Source organism: Mytilus edulis, chromosome 12, assembly GCF_963676685.1.
Source record: "Mytilus edulis chromosome 12, xbMytEdul2.2, whole genome shotgun sequence".
NCBI classification, from domain to species: Eukaryota; Metazoa; Mollusca; class Bivalvia; order Mytilida; family Mytilidae; genus Mytilus; species Mytilus edulis.
Genome location: NC_092355.1, coordinates 14,147,264 through 14,169,454, shown reverse-complemented (window position 1 = coordinate 14,169,454; position 22,191 = coordinate 14,147,264). Strand labels below are relative to the sequence as shown.

The following is a 22,191-nucleotide window of genomic DNA, read 5'->3' as shown; positions in this document are numbered from 1 at the left end:
ATACTTTTAAATAGTAATAAAGCATCCATATACTTATTATCCTTTGAATCTCATGATCATAATAACAATGAAAAAAAATAATACTCAGAAATATGTAACCATTTTATAAAGTAACACATGACTTTAAGTAAGTTTATAAGACAATTACACATTAACATTGTGTAAAGAGTATCTTACATTTCCTATGATATGAAAATTCAATAAACAGTTTGTACAAAACATTAATAAAATGATGAAAGATATGTTAATTATGCGTGGATAATTACATTGAAATAAAAAAATATGTATTTGGAATTAACATATACAAGAATAAGACAATATAAAATAACATTCAATCACAAATAAAATAGGTATTGCATTGAAATATAAAATAGCAAACATATCTATAATACTAAAATTACGAGGTCCAATTTGTCAGCCGTCATCACGTAAAAACGACGAATCAAAGAATTCAACTTTATATATAACTAATATAGTACAAAGGTGTAGATTAAAAATTACACCACTCCAGGCCCTTTTGTTTTCCACGTAATTAATATTGCCAATAATTAAGAAGTTCGGGTTGAGTCCGATACCGATACCAATATTATATTCACCTGTTACCTATTATCTTATTTGTACGTTCCGCATCTGACAGGCGCACCACCAAACGGTGTATTCAGGATTAATATGCTATATACACGGGTCATATTCACAGGGTTGACACTACTAGATTGTCAAATTGTTACCTATTGTAGTATTTTAATCAGTAAAACTTTCTAAGATAACAATACGAATACTAAAAATCTGGATTAAAATAAGGCGTATAGGTACAGTTTTCAATTTGTTAGCGGGCATGACGTAAAACAGCGAATCAAAGAATTCAACTTTATAACTAATATAGGACAATGCTGTTGATTAAAAAATATTCCATTCCAGGACCTTTTGTTTTTCCAACTAATTAATACTACCAATAATTGATAAGTTCCAGTTCGACGGATTCAAACAGAAAGATTTGAAAGCAGAGAAAACTGCGTATCTTATAATCGGCATGACATTATCAGATGACAATACTAATATTAAAATAAGGCTTGCGCATAGTTATATACTTGAATTCAGTCACGGACCCGCGATCACACGTGTGTGTACTCTAAAAAGGACCCGTATTTAATTGTTACACAAATCACATGAGTTTTTAGATCTCTCAGGCGCTAAAATAAAATTAGTCATTCGCTTTGATTCTGATGTGAAGCAATTTTTATGCAGAATTTTATTCAATTTGTAAACTGATAACAGGCAAATAGATCAGACGCGATAGGAAACGTAGTATATAAGGAAAATAATACATTGATCCTGCATAATATTAACTGTTAAAATTTATATGGCAAGTATATACCAAGCACATGAAATACATAAAGTTATTTTGTTTTCAATTGAAATGTATCACAATGATAAAATATCACATCATCATATAATAAAACAAAAACGATGTGGAGGGAGCAATTATCTAACTTCAAAAAGAATGGGGTTTATGTTTTGTGTCTCAGTCAGAAATAATGGTTTATTTTCAAAATTTAATACTTATAGGTATTAGAATTATCTAGATTCAGAATATTTTTAGGTCATCTATTTGAACAGAAATAGTTTTTTCAATCAAATTAGGGATCAGATTTTTTTTTATAGATAAAAACCTTGAAGTTAAAATGCCGTTCCCTTACTACAAAATCTTAACCTCCACAACCTCCACAACCTCCACAACCACCACCACCCCCGCAACCTGCACCAAAATGTCCAGGACGGCCGTCTCCATCGACAATTTTACAGCAACCAGTTCCAAAGCAACCATGTTCACGGCAATCTTCTCCACAGCAACCCACTTTGCAGCAACTATCTTGACAGCAATGATCCCAACAGCAATCATCGCCACAACATTCATCACAGAAACCATTTCCATCAACATCATCACCACAACCATCACCGCCATTGTTACTAAAGTTTCCTCTTTCAAAATCCTCAACATCATTTATATCATAGCCGTAATTGTTGTTTTTTTGACACAAATCGCCGACAATGCGATCAATGTTCACACTTCCACAGCCACTAACGTCATTCCAACTTTCCCAGAATCCACCGTAGGGATTTGGTCCCCATCCCCATCCCCAACCCCATCCAATACCTGGCCCATAACCATCAATACCATAACCTAACGGTCCTCCCAGGATAACACCTACAGAACATGATAAAACAGCATCACATGTAAGTACTTTATTTTGATAAATAAGATATACTTCAGTTTCTTTTGATGGACAAATTCATTAGAAAAACAGATCTTTTTTAAACTGTGAAGAATGATAAAACAAAACCTTGTTTTTTAATAGAATTTCCTTCGGATCTTTCTGTTTTACCATCCGGTATTGATATTTATAGTTTTCAGCAACAATTTAATTTAATCTACTGTTTTTTTGTTGGTGCTTTTCCCCACAAGAAATCGTTATGAACCATATACGTTTCGTGTCCAGAAACACTTTAAACCACGCCTCAAAATACTGTATTATTAAACACAACATGGGTAAGGTACGAAACATTTCTGGAGCAATACATCGTAATGGAAATAAAGAAAGTGTTATATTGCTCACAGCATGGGTAAGGTACGAAACATTTCTGGAGCAATACATCGTAATGGAAATAAAGAAAGTGTTATATTACACACAGCATGGGTAAGGTACGAAACATTTCTGGAGCAATACATCGTAATGGAAATAAAGACGGTGTTATATTGAACTCGGAATGTGTAAGGTACGAAGCATATCTGGAGCAATACAACGTAATGGAAATAAAGAAGGTGTTATATTGCAAACAACATGGTGAGGTACGAAACATTTCTGGATCGATACATCGTTATGTAAGTAGAGAAGGGGTTAAACTACACACAGCAGGTGTAAGGTACGAAACATTTCTGGAGCAAGACATCGTAATGGAAATAAAGAAGGTGTTATACTACACACGGCATGTGTAAGGTACAAAACATTTCTAGAGTTATACACCGTAGTTATATTACACACGGCATGTGTAAGGTACGAAACTTTTCTGGAGCAATACATCGTAATGGAAGTAAGGAATATGTTAATTGAAGCAATACCAGCAGTGATATATCATGAGTTAGGACTTAACATTAAAACCAACTGATCTATTATACCAGGATCACAACAATAGTTAATAGAAAAAAAAGTCGAAGCTCGTTTAGGTAACACATTCACTTATTATTTGCTATTGAAATGACATCTCATATTACTATATTTTATTTTTACATATTACCTTACCTCTTTGAATGCCTGAAAAGGTTGTTTCGTCTCTAGTGTTTATATGTTGACATTCAGGTTGGTCTGAAATTTATATAGATTAATTCAAAACTGAAAAAACGTTGAAAACCCGGACGTTTTGCAGTCGATTTATGACTTTTGAACACTTATATACTACTGTTGCCATTATTAAAAAATATGCACACAGTGCTTTATTGTTACAACATGGCGGAAATGAAAAGAAATACATATTTGTTGTACGAAAAAAATTATACGATTGGAAGGAGAAGTGTTTCTCATAAAAATCAAAAGTGGAACTTCACAAAAAATCAGTAAGACAGAACAAAACGTACACACTTGATTTGTAAATTGTTATATAATACACTTATGTTAAACAATCTAATTTGGAACAGAGAAGCCAAACAAGTAAAATGGTTTAACATATATTTTTATTTCGCCACAAGTCACATCGATCTGATAGTCATTTATAAATACTTGAAGACGGATTCTTTTAATCAGCTTAATTGAGGTATAGACCTGGTATGTCAGTAACGGTTAGTAAACGATTTATGATAATTAATACAGAGTAGATTCTCAAGGAGCTTGTACGTTACATCAGAAATGACTTAAATTGTGTTTGAAACCTATTTCATTGTCTTTGGATCATTTTTGTGATGCTATTTGTTAATGATTTGGCAATTTAAATTCTGTGATTACATCGTCTCTTGTTCGGGATTGGAATCGTCGAATCGGGATGTTTGAGGTTTGCAACATACAAGGTCCTCGCTAATCTACTATGTAATCTAATTATCATAAATCGTTTGTCGTCATTAAAAGCTAATGTCTGTTAGTCAGGAAAAATGGCTTGCTATTAGAGAACGAATACATGCAGTCTTCTACTAACTCCAACATGCTCATTATGTATTTACCATTGTTTTGTGGATGTGTCATGTAAATTTTCTATTCATGCATTTTTTTTTATTACGAGAACGGTCTTTCAATTTTTTAAATACTTCTATTTTTAGTTAATGTAAAGTATTAAGTTATTCATACTTACATCGTACAACATTAACTGTTGGGTATAAGTTAACCTGTTCACCATTACTTGATTCAGGAGCAATCTCTGGTGTAACCTGGGTACCATTTCTTGGATGTTGATGATGCTCTGGTCTAACCTGATGTCCATTAATTGAATAGTGAGGATGCTCTGGTCTAACCTGATGTCCATTAATTGAATGGTGAGGATGCTCTGGTCTAACCTGATGTCCATTAATTAAATGGTGAGGATGCTCTGATCTAACCTGATGTTCATTAACGGAATAGTGAGGATGCTCTGGTCTAACCTTATGTCTATTAATTGAATGGTGAAGATGCTTTGGTCTTAAAGGAGGAGACGGCAGCTACAACAATTCAAGGTCAAAGGCGAAAAAGCAACTTTTGAACTATATATATATCATTTGAATAAACTCATTATTGATGTATTTTCCCTAATGTGATGTAAAAGAAGGACGAAAGATACCAAAGTGATAGTCAAACTCATAAATCTAAAACAAACTGACAACGCCATGGCTAAAAATGAAAAAGACAAACAATAAACAGCACACATGACACAACATAGAAAACCAAAGAATAAACAACACGAACCACCTAAACAACTAGGGGTGATCTCAGGTGCTCCACATGTGGCTCCGTCGTGTTGGTTATGTGATAACAAATCCGGTAAATAGTCTTAATTCGGTAGGTTACATTCATGAAAGGGAAGGAGATTGTAGTTACGACATAAGGAACATATCTGATATCATTTGTGAAACGGATATTCCATAACGGTCAACCAACTCGTGATGGCGTCCGTAAAATATACGAAGGGATGATTTCAACTTCACCATTTGGAACTCTTGGTTTAATAGCTTCCTTGTAAGCAGCAACCCTCTATCAAGAAAATCATGATAGGAAATGCAAGCACGGGAATATTGTATCAATTGGGAGATATATATACCCCGTATGCAGGTGCTGCTGGAATGTTGCTACTTCGAAATGGAAAGTTCACAATTGGAAAGCTGAACGCATCTCTTTTGTCGTAAAGTTTTGTTTTCAACCGACCCTCATTGTCCATTTCTAGATGTAAGTCAAGATATGAGGCCGACTTAACTGTATCTGTGGTATCCTTAGTCTAGGTCGATGGGATAAATGCGTTCCACATAGTCACCAAATTTTTAATTATTTAGTGAAAGAACATAATCTATATAGCGGAAAGTAGAGTTAAAGGATATTGCTAACTTGTTATCTTTCTTACTAAGAAGTTCCTGCATAAGGTCAGCCTCATAATAATAAAGAAACAAGTCGGCAAGTAGAGGGGCACAGTTTGTTCCTATTGGAATGCCGACAGTCTGTTGAAAAACACGTCATCCGAACGTAACAAATATGTTGTCAATCAAGAAATCAAGCATCTTGATAATATCAGTTTCAGAGAATTTTTTGTTTGAATCAGAGTGGTCCTTTACAAAGTAGGATTTATCCCTCCCTAAGACAAGATACTTGTTTCTACGTTGGCCATTCTTTTTTATAAAGCAAAGCAATACCAACTCTTTCAATTTGTCTCTTAGTTTGAAATGTGGAATACTAGTGTAAAGAATAGAAAAGTCAAATGTTTTAATACTGTTACAAGATGAAAGAGAGTTAGATTGTTTGTACTCTAAAAGATCTTTGGAATTTTTAAGTATCCACATCTGATTCACGCCCCCTCTAGAATAGGCAGTTTCACAATAACTTTGAAGCCCGTCTTTGATTGCTGATACAATGGATGTTAATAATTTAGAAAGAGGTTTCGTGGAGTACTTGGAAGACCCAGCGATATACCGTTGTTTGTAAGGACACTTATGTAGTTTAGGTATCCAAAACAGTGATGGAAGATCCAGTTCTTCATCTTTGGTTGAAATTCCAAAGGAACACAGAACAGACCTATGATTATCCGGGATTTCCTCTTTGGTAAGTGTCGTGAGGGTATATGTTGAGTTTCAAAGTGAATTGTCAATACCTAGTTCGTTTATCAAGCAGTTAATGTAATGAGTTTTACACACAAAAACGATGGTGTTTGGGGCTTTATCTGCGGGGACAACAACATATTTGATATGGAGGTAGGATAGGTGTTTTACAACATTTGGGTCTTTAAAGATTGATGTAGCATGGGCATGGATAGACCCATTCAGTTTCTTAATTCTGATTTGTATTAACGACCTCACTGCCTTAATCCATTTGGAAAGAGTGTCTACGTCTTCCTTCTCGCGCTTAGCCCACTGACTGGCATAATCCTCAACTGAATCCATTTAAAGTTGTATTTCCAATTGATGGATTTCGGCTCACGATATTTCGGACCTTTCGACAACACATTTCGTAGAGAAGTGTTATTAACAATGTTGAGGTCACCGGTAATAACGTGGCCAACAGGATTATATGTGAATTGGTAACTAGCACAAGTGCAATCAGGAGGTTTAGACTTGAAGTCGTCAATATCGAGATCCTGCAAAACGTGTTTGTAGTTGAAAATTTTAGTTGCAATAGGTCTGGTATAGGTATAAGCAATGATTGGTACACATGTGGTACAGACTGGTCTTTGAAATAAAGAGGTATAATCGATTGAACTGATTTATGATGAAGGATATTGCCTAAGTTGACGCCATCGATACCTTTTTTGGCAAAGGAAAGATTAAGGTAAGATCTTTTCTCTTTTTCATCTTTTTTTTCAATTTAGTTGAAAGTGAAATTGATTTTTCTTTCAAAACATCAAAAATGTCAACACCAACTTTATTACATATGCCTATATTTAGACTGCTCATTTTGTCATCTGATTATGTAATGATTTGTCTTAATATACATTATTTCACCAGTCTCTACTATCCTTTACTTCTGGAGTTAAGGGCCTTCAATATCACTAATTTTTTATTGTTTGATTGACATATAAGTTGCAAAGTTTGCTATTCGTCTTCACTGCATTCATGAACTGATGGTCAGCTCAATCATTGTCAAAAATTGAACTAACATGAATACTAATACGCTAATGAGTGTATTTACCATATATTAAACGTAGTAACTGAATTTGTTTTACACGACCTGTGATACAAGCATTCAGGTAAAATAAGACAATCAGTAGACCAATTATAAGTTTACTTTTTATATTAGAATTGTAAAAATGTATGAAATACGAAAGTCAAAGTGAGGTACATACTATGAAATAAAGTGCAAGAGGTAAAGCGTTTCGCTGCACATATCAAATGAGAATTTTATTGTACCTACCGTTGGTTTAATAGCCTGAAGCCATGCCCTGCAATTAATAATGAATGAAAATAATTTGTAATTTGGAAATACATTTTAATATTTTAATTTGATTGAAAGCGGTGAAATGGGTTTGACAGCAAATGCCTCTTTAACGCAATAGCTATTACTTGCATAAACAGAAAGATTTAGTGTTTTCTTTTTACAAAATAAATAAAATAAAAATATATAAATTACACAATATATGAACTTATTTTGAATTACGGAATATATCGCCCTCATGCACAACTCTGATTCTTCGCACGGATATGGCAATAATGTCTAGGTGTTTTTGGTGAATAGCTTTCAAATGAGTTAACCTCGAACATTACCGAAGAGACATGTCAAAATGCGCATATTTGGCAGAAAAATGGATAACGTTGATTTCCCCGTATATCACGTACATAATTGCATTTCGGTGTTAATTCTATATTAAGTTCCTCGTAGTGATCATTTTTAGTTATGTACTTGGAATCATAGTGACGAACAGTTCGAGGATGTCTACGAACACAGATTTTTAGAGAGTTTTGAACTGACCCAGCTGTATCATATGTGTTGTAATTACGTACTGCATGTCTCCATCTGTCGGGAACAAAATCCAGTTCATTTTAATGTTTCTTCTTTTAGTGTTCTTTTTGAAGATATCAGGAACACCCATCAAATGTATGACATGTCTGCCTTTTGGAAGCTTTGGGAAACCAACTGTATGAAGGCACATTGGTCCAACTGCAATGAAATGTGCAACCATCTGTAAAACAAATCAAAAATAATATAGTATTTGTTTTTAAAAATAATCCCTAATTATAACTATTTTCCATTTTATTTTTTACAAAAATGCGCAATTTTAAGAAAAAATACATTACAGATATAATTCTCGGATATCAGATTCGAGTTCTTATTTTTTTTTATTATATTCAACTAGTTCACGGTAAGTATAGTGTCCGGCTAAGATCGTGGTTTTTCTAGTGATTTGGTCCATTTTTTTCGAGTGTAGTTTGGACTTTTTCGAGTGATTAAACATTCGATAAGTTCAATTAACGAAATATATAATATAACAGTTTTAACATTACTACCCATCTTATATTGAATATTAGATATATTTTGATATACAAAGAAGCTCAATGTCCTTGTATTTAATAAAACAAATCAGTGTTTGTTATTGCCCCATTTTTTTCGAGGGTAGAACTGTAGAATTGTCAGGGTTTTTAGACAAATGATCCGGGTTTTTTTACCGAAAATTTGAAGGTATTCTAGACTTTAAAAAAATACTTTTGTTTAGTTTATAACTGTAATAAAGTGAAGGACAATATCATATATTCCCAATAAGTTATCAAAAACATATCAAAATGAATCTTTTTTTCAATTTTATGTTTGGAGAGCGTTATACAACTACTTTCCAGTGTTCATTTAGAAATTACTTGATCCTTAACAAAACGGTGTCGAGAACATTATGCAGGGAACTCATATTCATTTTAACTTCATTTCAGGCTACTTTTGATTTTATAGTTAATAATATTTCTTGTGGTGAACTCCAAAGATTAATAAAAGAAACCTATTAATAAAAAACACACACTTAATCCACCCCATTTTTATTGCCATTGAATACCAAATTTGAACGAAATTTCAGATAAAATCAACAATGAAATGAATAGTTCATTAGCCTAAATATGATCCTTTGCAATGATAGACAAATACAAAATGTGTATATTATATATTCTATCACCAGCTAGATTGTCCAGTGCTTCGAACGACAACAGGAACAACATTGCAATGTCTTGATTACTATTCCTATTTTCCATTTTTTAGACACTTCTTTTATTGAAAGGAAGTTATCATAGTGTTTAGTTGCTGTATGACCAATTATTATGTTTGCATAATCAGACTCCTCCTCACAGTTGTAGCATTTAGTCATTTTTGGTTTCCAGTTTTTAAACAATAAAATAAATAATACAAGATACCAGACAAATAGATAATGGAATAGTCTACAAGTTGTTGGCATGACACGTGTTATATTCTTCTCCTATATGTTATGAATGTGTAATACTAAACCCCGAACGGAAAGGATTGTGCCTGATATTCATATGATGAAGACTTAATCTTTCAATCAGTTTAATTGGAGTCTGGAGCTGGCATGTCAGTTAACTGCTAGTTGTCTGTTGTTATTTGTGTATTATTGTCATTTTGTTTATTTTCTTTGGTTACATCTTTTGACATCAGACTCGGACTTCTTTTAAACTGAATGTTAATGTGCGTATTGTTATGCGTTCTCTTTTCTGCATTGGCTAGAGGTATAGGGGGAGGGTTGAGATCTCACAAACATGTTTAACCCCGCCGCATTTGTGCGCCTGTCCCAAGACTGAATCCTCTGTCCTTTCTTAGTCTTGTACTCTTTTTAATTTTAGTTTCTTGTGTACAATTTGAAATTTAGTATGGCGTTCATTAATCACTTAACTAGTATTTTTGTTTAGCGACCAGCTGATTGACGGCTCCGGTTGTGGTTATTTCTCGCTGCATTGAAGACTTGTTGGTGCCCTTCGGCTGTTGTCTGTTCTATGGTCGGGTTGTTGTCTCTTTGACATATTCACCATTTCCATTCTCAATTTTATGATGTATACTCATTTAAGAACAAACATACATCTCATCTTATACAATATACGTATGAACGTCTCAATTCGAATTGTCTATGCTTATGTTCCGGACCATATGTGCATTAGGACCATACGCGTATGGTCACGACCATATGCGTATACTCATATATTCAAATGTAGGCGTATGGTCGGACCATATGATAGATATAGGAAGATGTGGTATGAGTGTCAATGAGACAACTCTCCATCCAAATAACAATTTATAAAAATAAACCATTATAGGTCAAGGTACGGCATTTCAACACGGAGCCTTGGCTCACACCGAACAACAAGCTATAAAGGGCCCCAAATGACTAGTTCAAAACCATTCCATTCAAACATGAACACTAACGGTTTAGTTTGGTTGGGGTAGAAAAAAAGGAAAATTGTAAACGAAAGATATATTTATGTTATATATTGTTTTTGCGAAAGAGGTGGCGAAAAAAATAATTTGGGACCATATATGTATACATTAGAAACGATTCAATAATACGGTAAAGTGAAATGTATGATTTTTATAGTTCAAAGGCTATTCAAAACAGCACAAGTTACAAGTTGAAACTCATTGTCTTTCAATCAATTGTCTTAATCTGTGTGTATCTGTTTTCTGTCCGTCTCTAGTATCAATTATTAGACTCTTTATCATATCGGCTTTTTTTTGTCAGTTAGTAAAACAGTTGAACTCTTGTTTAACAGTTCATTAAGACATTTTTGGAAGTTATTTTCCAAGTCGACATTTTGCTGTTCAGTAATAGTTATCCCATGAGGTCCAAATACTTACATGGGCCGGAACACTCACAATAGATTGTTGACATCACGGATAAATACTGTTCATGCAATTTATAAGATGTGAGAAAAATAATATATACAAATGAACGATACTTGTTTCATGATAAAATGCAAGTGTTGATACACCATGTGCCTTGAAAGTACCTAATTTGAGCCTTTATGTCGTAAACACATAACATTTTTAGCTATTAGAAATGTGTACAATCACTCGATAAAAAAAGGACACACTCGAAAAACCGGAACTACTCTCGAAAAAGTGCGGACATGAAAAACTGAATTTAGTCTCAAAATGTCGTTTTCAATGCAATAACAATAGTTTTTGTAAAGTGTCTGTATATCCAAGGATATATAGATTCCATGTATGCATTTCCGTCGACATTTGCATTGGTATGTGTAAGAGAATGGCTTTCTTCGGTATTTTGAAATGAAAGCATTTTAAGGCTTAATTTATCTTTTTAAACGAAAAGCAATGTCAGAATGATACTATCTGTATATTTCAAATACTAACATATCATGTATAACCTTGTATATCAAACTCAAGCTTCTATATCACGTTTTGTTAGAAAACAAGTCTGTTTGTTTACATTTTTGATATTCACTCGAAAAAGCCCAATCAAATCACTCGAAAAAGCCCGATCAAATCACTCGAAAACCCACGATCCCAGCCGGACACTATACCTACCGTGTAGTTGCTTTATATTTTTTAAATAATTAAAATCTAGCAATAATTTCTAAATTGATGGTATTAGGTCGATCGTGCTGCTGGTGTTAGTCTTCGATGGTTAAATCAGCCAAGCCAGCTTTTAGGCATTACGTTTTGGGTACAAGCTGGTTATATCTCACCTGTCATATTCTTTCATCCATGGCTACACCTTATCTCACATGGTGTAGAGGGCCAAGTGAAATTTTCGCATCACATTCAGTCCATCGTCCGTCGTCGTTTATTCTTACAAAAATCAACTACTCTGAAACTATTGAACTAAATTCAACTAGACGTACCCACAATCACTATTTGGTTATCGAATTTAACAATATTCTAAAATAGAACATAGAGGTAAAATATAAGTTTTGTCGATTGATTTGAAGCCTTAGAAAAATACAGAAAATCTGACAAAGGCATGCATGTACGAAATGATAAGATTTTTCTGCTGTCTTTTTTCAACAAAATAGCTAGACGACTACTATAGGATTTAAAACCTTTCCATGACACATTTTACCATTTTATTTTCATTTTTGTAGGTTATCTTGATTATTGTATAATCGGAAAGATAAACGGAAAATTTAAATAGCAAAAAATTGACCAACAAGACTAGATCTATGTATAAGTAAACATTGTCGAAAACGTGAGCTGACTCGTTACTGCCCATTACTAAAGATTTGTAGAACTTGCTTGAATATTTGCCGAATATATCATGTATATCTTATATTATATCTGAAAAAAGTATAATCGATAGATAAACACTTAAGAATTAGAAAACAGATTAACCATACAAGGTTACCTAATATGTTTTATTGTTGAAATCGTCTGATGGACCTTAAATAGAGTTGAATATTGACCAGACTAGAACAAACTATTCCAGTACTTACATGAGAGAAAATAATTTAAAAATGTTGCCATATCTTATAATTAGTTTTGTTTAAGGCAGGGTTCACTTAACCTATAATGCATAGAAAATTTTCAAATATATCAGTCGAACATATAGACCAGAAATGCTTTATCACATGACCTTCGTTTCGTTTTATGTCTCTTTGTTATTTGTTAAACTTATTGATGTATATGTATTAATTACAAAAAGCTTGATATGATTATAAAATGACATCGTATATGTTACAGACCGTATGAGTAATTGGACCTTAAGCCTCATTTAAAAAAAATACTCATATGGTCGGAAGTTGGTCAAGTTTATTAGATACAAATGTATATAACAGATCAACATAACTTAACTCTCAAATTGATATAAAAAACTTCAATTGTTATTGAAATAAGAACTTTATATTTTAAATATTTGAAAAATTCACGCTAATTAAATATGTTAATCTCTTGTATTAAACATGTTGATCAGAAATACATTAATTAAATTATGATCACTGAAATTGAAGATATCGGAAGTAAGCATAATGTGGGAGGACAATTGTTATATAATATTTGACATTTTTACCAAAACTTCAATTGCAAATGAACATGCATGATCTGCAAACATGTAAATGTAACAAATAGTACGTTACTTGTGGTTGCAAGTGTCACCTTAGGTGAGAATATCAAAATAGGATTCAGATATACAGTTAAACAAATATCTAATTTCACTTGATCGTTTGTTCATTTTATTCATCTAATTATAATAATAACAGTTTGTAAAAAAACATATATATAACGTGGCTACTTAACAGTGCTTTGTCAAAATGTGTTGTATGAGTATGAAGACAAATAAATAAGGAGAGACAGGGTTTTCTCCACGTTTTACATATACAGTACAATAGGATTTTCAGTTTATTCCTGGTTAATCTTAAATGTAAAACGGTATACTGCTAAATTTTAAATTTACACGTACATATATAAATTTTAGAAACCTATTGATCAGTGGTTGTCGTTTGTCTATGTGGTTCATAAGCGATTATAATGATGGTAAAAGTTTAAATATCATGACTTGGATGAAAAGTTGTCTCATTGGCTCTCTGACCACATCTTCCTATGACTTTTAAAACTGTATCCCTTCTATTGATACTGTACAAAAGTGTCCGTTCAGAATCTAATTTTATGAGTATAAATAAGTTTTACAATTGTATGATAAGTTTGAATACAGATACACTACTGTAAGTGGTGTTCCATAATTGGAAAAAGATATTCATACAAAAGTGGAAGAATATTACCTTTATCCTTATACCACCCTTGTGATGCCCATCGTTGTTTCCATGGTACCATAAAAGACTGCTGTCGGCATACAATTTAAAATACCGGTCTTTCCATTCGTTGACGAAAAATCCACCTGTGTAATATCAAAATATATAGAATAGACGAGAGTCAACAGTAACGCATTGAAAATGCTTTCTTTAACATGTCTGCGCCATGTTTTTGTTATATTGTGATACAATGTTTGCATTTAAAATTTTGATATCTTTCGTCAGTTACGGAACTTAAATTTAAAATGCATAAACACAAAGGAAAGGGCATAGCAATCTATTTTCATTTCCATAATTCGAAATATATTATGTATATGTTTGCATTTTTTGTTATGCTTTTCTAAATGTGTAACCCTCTTACAAATAAAGTATTGTAGATAGGGATGGCTCAATATGACGCTGATAAAACGGTGGGATGCATAAATACCGATTAGCGTACTTATAACAAAACAGTAATGAAACATGATATAATAAAAAAATAAATCAACTTTGAAAAAAATCTGAACAAACAATAGGGAGTTGATCTCATATGTGACCCGCCATGACATTTGCAGACTTATGAAGGTAGAACGTCATTGTTAGAAAAATTGTAAACATGATAAATATCGAGATTCAATGAAATGCGTATTGTGAAGAAGAGATAAACACTTTCCTTGGCTTCTTTTTTGCGGACGCAGAACTATACATCATATGTAAGTTTTGAAGAAGTTTTAGTTTATCGTTTGAAGTGAAAAATATTTGAATCTACATTTTAAATTGATACAAAAAAAAATTAAATTTCTGCTCTATAGATTTCCTTTCATAAATGAAGTCTGAAATATAAATGCACCGTATCAAATGCATATAAGAGAACACCTACTTATAAACTGTTACGCGTCGCATACTATGTAAAGAGACATGCATAATAAATCTAAATCAAAAAAAAGGAATTCTTAAAGCTTACTTTGACAAATTTTAAACATATTTCAACAATTTTAAATTACATGTTCTAAAATAGAGTTACAAACAAAACAAAAATGCTCTGCTCTTAAGATTTTCTTTCATAAATGAAGTCTGATATATATCCATAATAAATGCACCGTATCAAATGCATATATGAGAACACCTCATAATCTGTTACGCGTCGCATACTATGTTTAGAGACATGCATAATAAATCTAAATTAAAAAAAAGGAATTCTTAAAGTTTACTTTGAGAAATTTTAAACTAACTTCACTTCAACAAGTTTAAATTACATGTTCTAAAAAAGAGATAAGAATTGTTTAAATTGTAGCAAATTTAAGTCTTTGATATTTTATTCAATTACGCTATTGAACATCAATGAGAGCTAATAAATACAATACTTTTGTGTTTTATAAATTAGTGCCTTCAATAAATAAAAGTCGTATTAGAACTATGATTATGACTCGTTGCTTTTACAACAAATATGTCATAATAACATGACTAGATCTTCTAGATAAATATACAAAAAGCAAATTTTAGACAATGTACCCCCCTAAGCCTTGAAGTGGCTAGTCACATATAGTTAACGGCGTTTTTCTCACAATGACTTTCTACCTCCATAAGCCTGGATATGTCGTGGCGGGTCACATATAGTCCGGGAAGGTCAACAGATAGTGAAAATCATAATAATCTTATAACGATATGTGAAATTAAAGTGAAAAACAAATTTTAAGACAAAGAAAAAACAAGTTTATCGGTAGATATTAAACAGACAATCATAAACAAGATCGTCCCAAAACAACACTTGAAACTTAAACCAAACATAAATGAACCCTTTAACATAAAACTATGATCCATCGCAGATACTTTGAAAGAGGACAGTCAAACTCATAAATCGAAAATAAACTGATAATGCTATGGCTAAATAAGAAAAAGATAAACAGACAAACAATAGTACACATGCCACAACATATAAAACTAAAGAATAAGCAACACGAACCCCACCAAAAACTGATCTTAGGTGTTCCGAAAGGGTTTTAGATCCTGCTTCAAATATGGCACCCGTCGTGTTGCTCATGTTATATCAAATCCAGTAAATAGTATAATTCGATAGGTCACATTGATAAAAGGAAAGGGAATTGTAGTTACGACGTAAGGAACATATCCGATATCATATGTGAAACGGTTATTCCATAACGGTCAACAAACTCTTGATGGCGTCCGTAAAATTTACGAAGGGATGATTTCAACTTCATCATTTGGAACTCTTGGTTTAATAGCTTCCTTGTGAGCAGCAACCCTCTATCAAGAAAATCATGATAGGAAATACAAGCACGGGAAATATCGTATCAATTGTGAGATATACACCCCGTATGTAGGTGCTGCTGGAATGTTGCTACTTAGAAATGGAAAGTTCACAATTGGAAAGAGTATATTTTAGTCAAATTTATTTATGTACACTAAAATGTATGTAGATGGATGTAAATGTGGAGCAAACACTTTTTCCTTTTAGATATGTGTAACGGAGATGCTGTGGAATAATCTCCCTCTGCTAAATACGAACTATTTCACTGTCAGAGAAAGGAACAACAAAGTGTATATTTATATAAATCATATGGTAATGATTTGGTAGACGAAACTGGATATTTAAGAGAAGATTTTGCCATTCTCGTAGAAGATGTGTACCTTCTTAAATGGACTTGTGAAAAGTAGACTTATTAAAGAAATATTTTGTACTGGGTCTCAAATAGACCACCTGGATTTATCATTAGTCCGCCTTACATTTATTACTACATGGGTTTATCAATAATCAGACCAACACAATTTGCTTTACTTAACTAAATTTATGTTTTAGTTTCACTGTTCACATGTACATTATGTGGAACATTTTAATAAAGTATCTGAACATCATCTGTATTTGGTCTCATATGCCAGAGCTCAGTCGCAGCGGAACGAACACCATTAATCGACAAAAGGGAACGGTGACGCATAGCCACCCGACCCTCCTGTTACATTTTTGGTGGCCAATGTGTTATCTGACTTGTGTTGAAACTTGGTAGTGAGATCCAGATATGATACATTTATTTTTACTAAACTAAGTATATGAATTTTATGATACCATTGTACATGTGTATGTATATGTTGTTGATTTTATGTATGAAACTTGATGTTCACATATTAAACTATTGGTAAATGGAATACACTAGGGTTAAATAAAAAAAAAAGGAAAGGAATAGATACATTTGTAGGTATGTTAATATAAAATATAATAAATATATAGAAGTAATATGCAGTATACAACTGTTAGTATTAGAGACAGAGCAGAATATATTTGAGAGTTCAATGATTCCATACATTACATTTTGTAGACACTTGTAAGTTTTAGCAACCACACGAATACACTTACATTCTGAAAACATGTAATTATATTTAAGTATATAGCATATAGTTGCGACATATAACTTTGGACTGAATGTGTTTTTTCTCACGAGGGTTGAGAATTATTGTAGGACCAGAGTGGTTAGGTTAGACTAGTACTTTCGAAAATGTGAGTAGGGGTATCTAGTATAGCTGCTACTGGTGAGATTTACATTCACAAGTCAATGTGACTAATGGATTGTATATCTGTGAATGACACATTGATGTGTCTATTTTCTGGTGTATATGTTTATAATATGTCTATTTTCTGGTGTATATGTTTATAATATGTCTTTCATTTTGGTGAAGTGTTTACAGAGTTAATTGGTTATAACCCCTTATGAAATTTAAAATGTTGCTGCAGCATTGTCGCAGCGTTGCGGCTTTAAAGCTGCAACCTAATCAGGTTGCCAGAATTTTGTTGCCGGAGTAGTGCCGGATGATGCTACTAGCGGCATTGTTCTGGCATCATTGCGACACTAATTCCTTTCAAAATTAATGAGCACCACAATATAGCCAGAACTTCCAGCGTTTTTAGCTATTCCATGTACTAGTGTGTTAGAAATCCATCATGTTTCTTGTGATTATGATTGTATTGAAGAATTTGGTGTTCTAGCTGGGTTTTTTTGGAAGATTTGAAGACTCGTAAGTAAACTCATATCAAGTAATTGCATGTATAGAAAAGATCAATCTTGCATTGTGTATTTCAATAACATGGCCTCATCTGAGTTCACTATACATGTATCGGTGAAGTTTGTGGGTTTTTTTTGCAGTCGTTTAATTGCATACTTGTAGTTTGGTAAATAACATAATATTATTTGCTAAACTTAGGGCACATTAAAAATTTTCATTATTTTTTATGCAGATACCGCTGACATTTATTTTAGGTGCCTGTGCATATAAATTTATAATGCATGAATGCATGTCATATATATGCATTGACAACTTGTTTTTGCCGGCACAATACATTTTATACCAAGCACGGCCTATTCGCATGTTTTGTCACTAAAATGATGCAAGAATATAGCCGTATTAGCGCTGCAACAGCGCCACAATAATGCCAGAAAACTAATTTGCATACGAAATACGTTATAGCCGCATCAGTGCTGCAACATGATGCCAGAATATTGCCGCAACGGTGCCAGAATGTAGCCGCAATTATGGTGCCAGAAAACTAATTTGCATACGAAATATGCTATCGCTGCATCGAAGCCGCAACAGTTTTCAGCAAGAAAGCCGCAGCATAGCCATACTGCTACCACAACTATGTGCCAGAGGGCTTAAATTTCCATAAGGGGGCCGTTAATAGGACTTGGGAAAAATAGTACCGGTACCTAGGTTAGCTGTGTGAATATTTACAAACGCTGTATAACAATTTAAAAGCAGTATGAACATTATGTATATGTTTTGTTTTAATTGACTTTAAAGTATAGTTTTCTCAAGTTTGCTTTCTCATTTCAGCAAGTGTACTTGCTAAACATTTACGTATGCACAGCTTACTTGTCATGGGGATCAAACGTCTCCTACATACAAGTGAAAGAAGTTCATCACGCTACAGACGGTGATAAATGTGTCTAAAGGGACGATAACCAGTGAGAGATTATTTCGAAAGTTTAACTAGAAATAAAGCTGCGCTGTATTTCAAGTTTTAAGAAGGGAGTAATGTAACGGAGATGCTGTGGAATAATCTCCCTTTGTTAAATACGAGATGACGCAAAATGAACTATTTCACTGTCAGATAAAGGAATAACAAAGTGTATATTAATATAAATAATATGGTAATGATTTGGTAGACGTTTCATCCAACTTACTGGATATTTAAGAGAAGATTTTGCCATTCTCGTAGAAGATTCATACCTTCTTAAATGGACTTGTGAAAAGTAGACTTATTAAAGAAATATTTTGTACTGGGTCTCAAATAGACAACCTGGATTTATCAATAATCCGCCTTTCATTTATTACTACATTGGTTTATCATTAATCCGACCAACAGATTTTGCTTCACTTAACTAACTTTATGATTTAGTTTCACTGTTCACATGTACATTATGTGGAACATTTTAATAAAGTATCTGAATATCATCTGTATTTGGTCTCATTTGCCAGAGCTCAGTCGCAGCGGAACGAACCATTAATCGACAAGAGGGAACGGTGACGCATAGCCACCCGACCCTCCTGTTACAATGCTTATCCCTATTTTTATGTGAGGTTTTGTTTTAAATATCTTGTTTCTTTGTACTGTTCAGATTAATTGATTTGAGCGTCCCTGACGTGTCTTTAGTTGCCTTAACGCAAGTCTGGCTCTCATTTAAGTCATATATCTATGACGAGTTTATATTGAACTGAAAATTGTAATGTTGTCCCTTTTGGTTGAATGTTTTTTAATTGCTCCTTGGTTTTATCTTACTATTTTGTTATCATCGTGTATTTGTTTTAATTCTTAGTTTACTGTTACGTGTTTTGATCTACTAAAAAGTTAAGCATTAGTGTCAATTGACGAGTGTAAATTTAATTCACTAGACATCAATCTCCTAGGAAATGAGTACAGTGTTTTAAAGACTCATATTAGCGCTAATGTCCTGATTTTTCAAAGTCTACTTGTTACTAGGTGAATAACTTATGTTTTTGTTCAACATGTTCATTTGCAGGAAAGAAAACATTTTTAGGAATATAACGTCGTAATACAGTGTTTTGACGTCACTTACGTGCACACTAGTTCATTTTCACAATTCTAACTAATTTTCACTCAATCGAGGACAATTAAAATGAAACCCCATTGTATGATATTTAATCAGAATATCAATTTTCAATGAAATTGTTCAACGGTTTGTAAATGTTGTAAGTTCTGCCGCTAAACTAACTTCTTATTAAACATACGTTCATAAATAGTTAGGTATCCAGTCTTCACTACTCGACTTGTTGGCTCTATAATGAAAAAGATATATAATATAGGTTAGCAATTTTCGTATCTTATTTGTACCATTGACCACCCACTATCTCTTTGCCTTGAATATACTATAATTGGATGAAATTCACCACATAATTTGTACTTACATAAGCAATAGTGGAACAGGAATCATTCTGGGCGACATGAACAAACCCGCGATTTTTAGTGGGGTTATGCTGTTCACTTTGGTGGTGTCGATGTCGTCTGTTTTTATTTATTGTATGTATTTTGGATAGTTGTTTGTTATTATTGTTTTTCTTTTGCGACTTGACTCGACTTGTCCTCCATTTTTTATTCATGGTGACAGTTCAACATACGGCATTTCAACCTTATAATCTAATTTTTCGTTCTTAACCAATATATCCTCATTTTCCAGTGACAATCCTTATTTCCCGTCCTGTATTTAGATTGACTCCTTTTAAAAGACCTACATATGGTATGTATTGCCAATCTGAATATTTGCTCATTCGAACATGTTTTTTACCGTAATAAAATTTGAATCCGATTGTTTACGGCTGTGTATTTTATTCGTTGATTCGGTGGTTGTCATTTGAGACATACCCTCTTCCATTTTCTATTGTATCTGATAGTAGTCCGACTTTTTGTATTATACATCTAATAGTTTAAATATGATAATTTACCTTTAATCCGTATTGGATCTGGATCACAACATTCCATGGTTTGTGTATAGATTCAAGTGAAGTAAACGCTCGTCGTTAAAAGAGAAATTGTAAACAACTACTAGGAAGAACATTTAAAAGAAAATGCGTATTAAATAAAGGGTACAAGTAGTTAAACACCCTAAATAAGATACAATCACGTGTTCGTTGAAAAACCTTTTAACAAAAGAATTGGAAGTCCTAGGGGATTTACAAAATAGTCCATAAAAACTAACAAAATCAAACATTTTCAACGGAACGAGTAAAAAAATAACTTTTAAATGTTTGATTTGGTACAGGCATTTTCCAATGAAAATGAAACAATATTAAAGAAATGTTAGAATAAGATAGCCAAAAATAAAAAAGAATGAATGAATTAAATAACACGAGATGAATTTAACATGGTCGATTAGAGATAGGGAATAATATCCAATAGAGGAAGTATACATTTTATAGTAAACAATTATAATAACGTACATTCAAAATAAAGTGCGTATTGAAAAAACATAAGTATTTCTAAACAGACGTGTTAGTTAAAATATATATTTAAAAATATCTCAATACTTGGTGGCGTAAAAATGTAGAATACTATCTAATTTCAAAAGTGTATACACTTACAAAAAAATCTATAGTAAACAACAATATGGACGTAAATTTAATTTAAACATTGTTAAAGGAAAATGCGTATCAATTAAGACACAAATATTTCTATATCAAGTATCATACGATGGCATATTAGTAAAAATAGGTATTTCAAAATATTGAAGTTGGATAATAAAACCAAAATAATGAAAAGATAACAAATAATATAACAAAATTGTAACATGAATGAGTAGAGATAGGAAAATTGAATTAAAAAAAATACCACAGGTTAACTAATCAACATAATAGGATTTGAACATGCACGGGTTGAGATTGGGATCACTATCGAATATAAGAATGTGTATAAATCATAATAAACAACAACAACCATCATGCTCTTCAACTCCATTCTTTATTCGGCCTTTTAAACTTTTTTTTATTCGAGCGTCACTGATTTGTTTTTTGTAGACGAAACGCATGTTAGCGCTTATACAAAATTTCAATCCAGGTATCTTGGATTAGTTTATTTAGTACATTTCAAATAAAGTGCGTATCAAATAAGACACAAGTATTTAAGCACATAATATAAAAAGATGACGCGTTAGTTAAAAAAACATATTTCAAAATATTAAAAATAAAAATAAAATATTGAAAAGTAACTGATCAAAATGAAAGATTTTCAACTTGAATGTGTGGAGATGATGAAATTGAATTAAAAAAAAGATATGAACGGATGAAATGTT

The 22,191-nt window shown here is 32.6% G+C and overlaps 1 protein-coding gene across 2 annotated transcripts; it reads right to left on the bottom strand.

The window, feature by feature from the left end:
• Positions 1-1,221: 1,221 nt before the first annotated feature.
• On the bottom strand, positions 1,222-21,229 carry LOC139497259 (uncharacterized). 2 transcript variants are annotated; one of them, XM_071285439.1, is made up of 8 exons: positions 20,849-21,229; positions 20,138-20,185; positions 13,871-13,986; positions 8,156-8,334; positions 7,569-7,596; positions 4,336-4,678; positions 3,300-3,362; positions 1,222-2,206 (listed from the first exon to the last, which is right to left on the bottom strand). In XM_071285439.1, exons 1-8 carry the CDS (start codon positions 20,883-20,885, stop codon positions 1,707-1,709), a joined length of 1,314 nt encoding a protein of 437 aa, XP_071141540.1. In that variant the 5' UTR covers positions 20,886-21,229; the 3' UTR covers positions 1,222-1,706. The 2 variants fall into 2 exon arrangements, with proteins under 2 accessions (XP_071141540.1, XP_071141541.1); XM_071285440.1 differs by lacking the exons at positions 20,138-20,185; positions 20,849-21,229 and adding an exon at positions 11,846-12,038 and having other exon boundaries at positions 13,871-14,096.
• Positions 21,230-22,191: the final 962 nt, after the last annotated feature.